Source organism: Ictalurus punctatus, chromosome 23, assembly GCF_001660625.3.
Source record: "Ictalurus punctatus breed USDA103 chromosome 23, Coco_2.0, whole genome shotgun sequence".
NCBI lineage: Eukaryota > Metazoa > Chordata > Actinopteri > Siluriformes > Ictaluridae > Ictalurus > Ictalurus punctatus.
Genome location: NC_030438.2, coordinates 20403369 through 20413368, shown reverse-complemented (window position 1 = coordinate 20413368; position 10000 = coordinate 20403369). Strand labels below are relative to the sequence as shown.

The window sequence follows — 10000 nt, the reverse complement described above, 5'->3', positions numbered from 1 at the left end:
TGCAGCGGACGAGCGGCAGCAGCAGCAGCAGCAGCAGTGATGTGCACAGCCTCCAGGGGGCGCAGGTGAGCGGCAGCATGCAGTAATGCAGAGAGAGGGTGAGAGAGAGAGGGAAGGAGGGATAGAGAGAGAGAGAAGTGGTGCAGGGGGTGTTTACTGTGGTGGGGTAGGTTTTATATATATATATATATTAGAAGTTGGAGGGGATATTATTATATTATATTATATTATATTATATTATATTATATTATATTATATTACATTATATTATATTATATTATATTGGAAAGCTCCATATTTTTAGTCAAAGAGGGGAGTATTTTTCAGGAAGGGGGTATTATTATCATATATTACAAGTGCCCGTGTTGTTAGTTAGGGAGGGGGTGTTATTATATTGGAAGGCTCCATGTTTCAGTGCAGGGGGTGTAAAGTAAAGGAAGCGGTATTATTACAATATATTGGAAGGTTCCATGTTTTTAATTGGGGGTGTGTGAGTATTAATTACTATTTAGAAGTAAGTTGTTGGAGAAGGGGGTATCAGAAAGGGGAAATTAATTATTTATTTTCTCAGAGGAGCATTTTATTGGGGAAGGAGACTGGTGGTGTGTGTGTGCGTGTGTGTATGTGTGTGTTTGTGTGCATGTGTGTGTGTGTGTGTGTGTGTGTGTGTGTGTGTGTGTGTGTGTGTGTGTGTGTGTGCATAAGGCCTCTGTATTGAAGCTTAGGTATGGCTCAACAGGTTGGATTTCACTTGCAATCTTTCTGGCACACACACACACACACACACACACACACACACACACACACACAAACACACACACAGGATGGAGTCAGTAAATCTGGTCAGTGACACTTGAGCACAGCATTATTGATCATTGAAAGCAGAGACGATACATAATTTTGCATGTGTGTGTGTGTGTGTGTGTGTGTGTGTGTGTGTGTGTGTGTCTGTCTGAGGGTGTGCGGTGTGTGTGCTGTGTGTGTGTGTTTGCTTATATGTGTGTATGTGTTTTGGGGGGGTGTTCAAGTGTGAGTTGGTGTATCCGTGGTAACAGAAGGGAGAGCAAAGATTTTTCCCCGGTAACCGTGTTGCTATGGCAGCGGCTGTTGCCCAGGTAACGCATATGATGATGCCTGAGAGTGAAGAGAAATAAAATCACTCGGAGTCCCCCCCCCCCCCCCCCCCCCACACACTTCCACCATTTTTCTCACCCCCCCGCCCCCCGCCCTCGGAACATTCCATGCAGAGAGGAGGGGGAGATGGAGGGATGCAGGAATGGATGGATGGATGGAGGGAGAGAGAGAGAGAGAGACAAGAACAACGTTACCTGACAGATAATGTTATCATAGTAAGCCAAAGCACGAGCATGAGGAGGAGAGTCGCACAGTTTCCTTACGTTTGGGTTGGAGCCCTCAGCGATGGTGGACAGAGAGAAATTATCATTGTGCTGCTCCGACGACGGGCGGTACTTACTGCTGCTGAACGAGAGAGAGAGAGAGAGACAGACAGACAGGCAAATGATATGTGTATAGGTCAGAATAAAAGGAAGAAAGTGAAGGAACGCAATGGAGGGAGAGGTGGCCATGTGAAACAGGAGGTAGAGGATAGAGACATACACAGGGCAATAAAGGGATGGAGAGAAAGAGAAGGGTCAGGATGGCGGGAAAGTGAGAGGAAGATGAAATTAAGAGAGTAAGAGGGTTAGGGTTGTGTGACAGAGAGGAGAGAAAGAGAAAGTGAAGGATGAAGGGCCAAAAGGAAGAGACAGAGAGAAGAGAGGATAGATGGAAGGAGAGAGGAAGAGAAGTGAAGAGGTCATTCAGACATGACAGAGAACAGGACAACAGACAGAGGGAGAACAGGAGAGAAAAAAGCAAGATGGGAGGATGGAGGGAGGAAAAGGTGGATGTTAGAATGATGAGAACAGCGAGAAGGACAGGAAAGAGGAGAGAGAGTGAGAGAGAGCGTGAGAGAGAGACAGACAGACAGAAAGCAGGCATTAGTGTATACACATACACACACACACACACACACACACACAGTTCATTATAGAGATGAAACCTTTGATTCTTTTCAGTAACTTGAGTCATTTGAATCTGTTCAGTTAAATGATTCGTTCAGATCAGTTCAGTTGTGTCCTCTGTCCTCTAAAACAGACAACAAACAGCTCATGTCGTGTAAAATACTCGATAAATGTCATTATGTTGTGGTATTTAATAACATATTCACATGTTTATGCACTGAGCCTGAACCAGATTCATTAAATTCACCGAATCAAATATAGATTTGCTGAAAGAGAGAGTCATGAATCTCTGTCATGACCAAAAGATTCACTGATTGAAAACGTAGATTTAAGAAAGGCCAAAGACAAAGCTTATAAAAAAGAGCAAAAGATTCATTGATTCAAACACTGACTCTCTGAGAGAGAGAGAGAGAGAGAGAGAGAGAGAGAGAGAGAGAGAGAGAGAGAGAGAGAGAGAGAGAGAGAGAGGAGTCAATCTTGATTTTGACTCAAAAGATTCAGGAGTCAGTTGTAAATACGACTCACAGATGCTGTGATAAATGATGGAAAATAACATTTGTTGCTATAAATGTGTTGTTTGTTATTGACTCAGACTTTTATTACAGTCAGTCAATTATTACGTGATGAATATTGATAAGTGGACATGAATATTAATGATCAGATATGAATATTAATGAGTGGTCATGATTAATAATCCACTGCTGCGTTCAGCTCGTGTGATACGGCCGTAACGACACACAGCAGATGGATGAGTGGGCGAGCGACAGAGTTCTCTCTCTCTCTCCTCTTTTTGTTCCTCACATCACTTCCCATGTCTCTCGTTCTACATATCTTTCTATTTTGTTGTCTTTCTTATTCTTTTTGTTCATTTTCTCTCCTCTCTAGTTTTTTCTCCGCTTTACACACTTCTCATATTTCTTTTTCTTTCTCTCTCTCTCTGCTCCTGATCTTCTCTTCTTACTTCTTTCCTCCTTCTAATTCTCTCTCCTCCTCTCATTTCTTCTTTCTTGTTATCCTCCTCCCCTTCTCTTTCTCTAATCTTCCATTATTTCTTTCTCTTCCGCCTCCTCTTCTCTCCTCTTTCCTCCTCCTTGATCTCCTTTCCTTTCCTGTTCTCATCTTTCTTGTTATTCTCTTGCCACTCTTTTCTTCTTTCCTTTCTTCCTCATTCTCTCTCCTCCTCCTCTTTCATCTTTCACGCCTTCTTCTTCTCTTTCTTGCATTTCCTCTCCTCTTTTTTGCCCTCTTATTATCTTCTCTTATGCTCCTTGCTCTCCTTCTTATTCTTCTTTTTCTCCCAAATTCTCTCATTCTCTTGTCTTTTTATCGACCTCTCCTCTTTCTCACTATTGTATTTTCCACTCCATTCCAATCTCTCTCTCCCTCTCAGCTCTCCCACCTCCCCACGTCTCACTGTTGCCATGGTAACTGTCCTTACTTCCACTCATCTGTTTTCCTCTCTCCATCCCTCCGTCCTCCTGTCCTCCCAGTGCTCTAGGTAGTGCACTCATTAGTAAGTAGGTCACTTCATCACTTCATCCCTACACTTACAGCTGCATCTGCACTGACATCTTCCTGTAGCAGTGCTGCTAGCGCTGGGTGCTAACTCGCTATGCTAACTGCTGTGCTTCCACCGACACCGCTCTCTGTCCATCCTGAAGCTACCCCAGACCCCCGACAGGAACACTGCTGAGGGAGGTTTCTGTGTCGCCGCGTTCACTTTTATTGTGTAATGAACGCAGCTGAAGTTTGAAAGTCGAGTCTACTTTAAAAATGAAGCTAGCTAAAGTTACACTACATGCTAAATAGCTACAGTACACTTCATTACCTTTACACCGCGGCGCTGCTGAGGTCTGCGTTCTGATTGGTCAGGAGGTGGTGATTAATTCTCTAGAACAGCGGCTCTGACAGTAGCGCAGGTTTATATTAATGCCCTCGTTCGAATACGCTATCGTTTCTATAGTAACCGCTCGTTCACAGGGACGTGTTCAGCGCACGCTCCACTGATAATACAACTCCGATTCCAAAAAAGTTGGGACGCTGTGTAAAATGTAAATAAAAACAGGACGCAGTGATTTGCAAATCTGACTAACCCGTACGTTATTCACAATAGAACACAGAAAACATGTCACATGTTTAAACTGAAGAAATTTACCGTTTTAAGGGGGAAAAAAGCTCATTTTGAATTTGATGGCTGTAACACGTCTCAGAAAAAGTTGGGACGGGGCAACAAAAGGCTGGAAATGTAAGTGTTTCTTTTAACATGACTTAAAGGCACCACATCTCTACACGAAGCTAGCTCTATGGGAGTATCTAACCCCCGTGACCTCTGACCCTTGCACAGACTCACCTGCGCTTGCGCAGTTTGTTGTTCTCGGTCTTGAGCACGTGCAGTTTCTTGGCGAAGCAGACGACGATCATGAAGAGCAGCAGGACGGTGAGCACCGAGGTGCCGATGGCGATGCACATGACCTGGAACTCGGTGATGACGGACTCACAGCGAGCGCCTTTGTGCCACACGTAGTCCTGAATGTTACACCTGAGCAAAATACACGACAGGTGAACATAATGTAATAAAATAACACACCGTGGATGTGGAACTGCATGTGACGGGGCGGCTGTGGATCAGGTGGTAGAGGTTGTCCACTAATCGTAGGGTTGGCGGTTCGAAGGGACGGGGACCAAAAGCTTTTGTCATTAACAGGATTCAATCCTGACCGAGGTTACTCCACTCTTATCTATACTAAATGATCCTAGACTAGATAATTCGAGTAAAAACGATCCAACACGTGTATATACAGTAGATACAGTAGATAAATATATACATATATAAATCCACAGAGGCCTCGGTGCGTCTTGTACATCATGAACTTTGACATAAAGCCGTTACTAGAAGCGTTGAGATCTAGATTATCGTTTACGGTTATTTCACGCTCCATGTTTTTTAGTTCAGTCCTTATTATTGTTTTATATCATGCAACTCTTCTGGTTTGTTGGCTCGTTGTTAGCAAAAACCAAACTTCAGGACACACGTTATAATAATTCCTGTTTCTGAGCTGAGACGTCTGAGATGTTCCTCTGCCGGAGATCTGAAACATGAACATCGCTGACATTTCACTTTCATAAACAGCTCAATGCCACACCACCATAAAAGGCTTGAGAGCATTTGTGTGTGTGTGTGTGTGTCTGTGTGTGTGTGTGTCTGTGTGTGTCTGTGTGTGTCTGTGTGTATCTGTGCATCATCAACTCAGAAAAACAAAAGGACACACACACACACACACACACACACACAGTAAATTCTTTGACAAATTAGAGAGAGAATCTAAAAGAGTGAGACAGCTGGAGAACATCAGAAGATCAGATACTACTTCTAATTTGAGGTGTGTGTGTGTGTGTGTGTGTGTGTGTGTGTGTGTGTCCTGGAGAAAAGAAAGATGCCTGCAGATGGACACACACACACACACGCACGCACACTTCACTCAGTTTCGTGCATAAACACTGTATAATGTCATGTCATTTACATTCACATAAAACAAAGGTGCAGCCTCCTCACACACACACACACACACACACACACACACACACACACACCTGAGCTCCGCCCCCTCTGAGTTCCCCTTAAGTTAACCTGGCTGGTACCAAATGCCAGTTTTGTGGTGGAAACAGGGGAGCGGTTCCAGCTGAGACACCGGCTCAGATCCAGAAGCAGAGTGTGAAAGGAAAGCGTGATAATTCTCCCGAGAGTCATGTGACTGTAACGACTGCAGCTCCGTAACTTACAATAAAACAATTCTTTCTCCGCAGCAGACGGACAAACACCGCTTTGGAGGATTTTTTTGTTTTGTTACCCTGGTTACCCGTCTCATTATTGGAACTGCACACACACACACACACACACTCACACACACACACACACTCTTTGGCTCGTCTCTACGCTGGCTCGCAGCACTGAATGTGACTCACTCTCTCTTTTTCTCTCTTTCGTTCCTGAACACTGTTGTTTCTTTTCCACGTCTCTGCAGCTGATCTGCATGTCAATGGAAGAACAGAGTTAAAGGAAAACCGTGCACACACACTGCATAATAACATTAGCATTAGCGTTAGCTTTAGCAGCGGTAGCTGACTGACGGCTGAAATGTAGTCGTCTATAGAGCTGTGTAGTCGCCCACACATCGCGGGCAAGAGACGCTAGTGAGCAAAGTGTGAGATTATCACAGACACGGAGACACCGAACACACCTTTTTATACCTGTATTTATTATATATACAACGTGTTGCATAAGTATTCACCCCACATGAACTTTTCTACATTTTGTAGGGTTACAATCTGAAACTGAAATGGATTTAATACAGGACAGAATATCGACATTGAAGAAAAAAAATCAACATGACATGGGGGGGGGGGGGGGGGGGGGGCATTTATTTATGTCACTGTCATGGTTTGCAGTTCATCTGACACATCCCCTTCATCTTACAATGCAACAGGTCTGTCCTGAGGGGTGTGGTCTCAGGATTCAGGATAACTCCGCCCCCACCCCACCCCACCCCCATCCACAGGGTACTACCTACTGTACTGTACATGAAGCTCAGACTCATTAAAGGAGTCAACATTCAGAGTAAAAAGCATGACGGCCAATCCGTCAAGGACACACAGAGACCGCTGTGACCTTCTGAAGGTCACATTCACGATCCAGAACACTGCACACAGTCTCATTAAGTGGGTCGAGGATGAAAGGAGGGGGACACAAGACCTCGGAGTCATAACACGAGAAGTGGACCACGGTCCAAACCGCTGATCCATAGAGATGAGTGTTTTACAGATTATATTTATTTATCTGGCAAGAACAAGTGACGGACGATGAGCTGGTCAGCTCGAAGCTATTGTTTAGGCCGAAAAACAAAAGTACACAGTTGTCGTCGTCGTCCCCCCCCCCCCCCCCCCCCCAGACATGTCTGGAGTTTGAAGTTTCATATGAGGCTAATGGTGATAATAACCAATGCATGCCTACAGCAAGCCTAGCATCTGAATTGTACATGAACTTATTCCTGTTTAATGAAAATAGTTTGCTGTTAGAACAATGCTAAACTTGTAGCTATAAACATCCCTAGCTTGCTGTCCACGTCAGCCAGGTAGAGCTTTAAAAAGCTGTTTTATACAGTAAATAAAAGCACGAATGCTAACGTCAGTGGGATAGCGTGAAAGCATAAACGCTAATGGTCTTATGGTCTTGTTCTTAGAACATCATGAAGACTCATGAAGTTTATCTGCAGTTCAGCCTGAACGCGACTCACATGCTTTGAACTAAACAGCGGCGCTCAAACGGCTCTGGCAGCGAGGTTAAGTTTCCTAATAAAGTTTCCCTATAAAGCATCCGGCAAAACATTTGGATACTTTATTCTGTCCATGACAACACTGGTCCTGCCCTCCAGAACGCCCACGCTCGTCCTCTAACGACCGTGATCTGCATTAAAAACATCTCAAATCATCTGAGGAGACGCTCCTTACCTAATCCTAGACATATCTACTCAGGTTAGGAGGTTTCCTCGGTCATACACTGGCTTTTCCACCAACACACCTCGAGTCAGTCTGGACTTTCCACCTCAAAAAAACATTCCAGTCCCATAAACCTGCAGCTCTGGAACCAATGAAACCGTGACGTTAGGAACCAGTGGGTGGGGCAGCACTCCAATTTAACATCTGGCAGAGAACATCCTGATCGAGTTTCAAGCCAAATGGAGCGAGTTAAGGCGAGTGTACACTAAACAACCTTCAAAATCAAAACGCTACACACCACATCACAGCTGTTTAGTGGATATAGCAGTGTACACACGACACACACGACACACACGACACACACGACACACACGTCACACACGACACACGGGACACACGGGACACACACGTCACACACGACACACACGACACACACGACACACACGACACACACGACACACACGTCACACACGTCACACACGACACACACGACACACACGACACACACGACACACACGACACACACGTCACACACGTCACACACGACACACACGTCACACGGGACACACGGGACACACACGACACACACGTCACACACGACACACACGACACACACGACACACACGACACACACGTCACACACGACACACACGTCACACGGGACACACGGGACACACGGGACACACACGACACACACGACACACACGACACACGGGACACACGGGACACACACGACACACACGACACACACGTCACACACGACACACACGACACACGGGACACACGGGACACACACGACACACACGACACACACGTCACACACGACACACACGACACACGGGACACACGGGACACACACGACACACACGACACACACGTCACACACGACACACACTACACACACGACACACACGACACACACGACACACGGGACACACGACACACACGACACACACGTCACACACGACACACGGGACACACACGACACACACTACACACACGACACACATGACACACCATCTTTAAATACTAAATACTAAAGACACCATCTTTAATCGCAGATGAGCGTCCCTGATCCCTGAATCCCACTTTCTCATGAAAATAAACACGACAGCTGTCTAGCACGACTTTGACAAGACAAAAGAGAAATGATATATGAGATAAATGATTCATTCTTTTGCGTGGACATTTTCTTGATGGTCAATTACTCCGATCTGAACAGATGGAACCAAGGAGATACCCTGGGAACCCTGGGTGGAAGAAGAAGAAGAAGAAGAAGAAGAAGACTTTATTTATCACATAAACATTACAGCACAGTGAACTTCTTTTCTCCGCATACCCCAGCTTGTGAGGACAGGGTCAGCCATGATACAGCGCCCCCAGGAGCAGAGAGGGTTAAGGGCATTGCTCAAGGGCCAGGCAAGGGCCCAGACCTTCTGATCAATAATCCAGAGCCTTAACCATTGAGCCACCACTCCGTAGTATCTGAGGTTTGGGAGAAAGACCAGACGTGAAGCTCCACCTTCTTCCTACTTAACATCCCGTCTTTCTCGTTCTCTTTCTTTCTCCCCCACTACTTCCCTCAAAAAGTTCTACCTAAGAGTCTTCAGTTATCTCCATTTTCCAGGTCCACAATAATTCATGCCTTTTACTTGAAGGTGTAATCTGCACCCACAAACTTACTCACATCTAGCGGCAATTCAGAGTCACTACTCAGCCTACCAGCCCGTAACCTACGCTCAGACCCAAACCCCAGACCCTGGAGCTGTGAAGCACCAGCACTACCTGTCTCACCACCATGTCATCCACTAATGCAGGAGGTAGACAAAAAAATCCTGAACCGCTGCTGTGGAGCTCCTCGGTGGAGGACAGATGTGTCAGGACAATGGCAACAAGGTTAATTTGAAAAACTACCAGAACCTTGGGGACATTTGGGTCGCACAGTTGGGTCTCAAATGCTTTGTTGTGCCGTTGCCATTGGTGACACTAAAGGATGTGTTTTTTTTGTTTCAGTGGACCACACCTGATATATTTATAATCTGGATAACGATCATAGATTTTAGTCTGGAAGACATATGTGTGCCTCCGAGTATGTTTTGCTTACCTGCAGAAGACTCCAGATCCTTCCAGCACGAAGCACTGGCCCCCATTGAGACAATAATTCGGCATCATGTCGCATTGAGACTTGCAGGTCCCGTTCATGAGCACAGAGCCCATCTGACACTCGGCACTGCTGCTCTTGCCCAATTTTTTATTACGGTTAGTGGGTGGCTCTTTTCCCCGAGCAGGGATGAAGGGATTGGGGAAGTGAGGATGGAAGGTCCTGGGTGGAGGTGGTGTAGGAGTGGAGGTCAGCTCATCGTCGTACTCATCGGGTTTGGTGGTGTCTATTTCCGAGGACGGAGGGACAGTTTTGCTGTACGGAGGGTGGTAGGGGTACTTGTTGGGCATCGTCCAAGCGGTGGGTTCGCGACCCTGAAGCT

At 45.7% G+C, this 10000-nt stretch overlaps 1 protein-coding gene across 8 annotated transcripts in view; it reads right to left on the bottom strand.

The window, feature by feature from the left end:
- cspg5a (chondroitin sulfate proteoglycan 5a) overlaps positions 1–10000 on the bottom strand; it is a 26504-nt gene that overhangs the window by 8561 nt on the left and 7943 nt on the right. For 2 of the 8 annotated variants that reach the window (XM_017453038.3, XM_017453040.3), the window contains exons 2-4: positions 9622–10000; positions 4375–4563; positions 1329–1479 (exon numbers count right to left, since the gene is read on the bottom strand). The exon at positions 9622–10000 is cut by the window's right edge and continues 525 nt beyond it. In XM_017453038.3, the coding sequence (XP_017308527.1) occupies positions 1329–1479; positions 4375–4563; positions 9622–10000 (719 nt within the window). The remainder of the gene's footprint in view (positions 1–1328; positions 1480–4374; positions 4564–9621) is intronic. The other 6 variants (XM_017453039.3, XM_017453041.3, XM_017453043.3 and 3 more) reach the window with 3 other exon arrangements.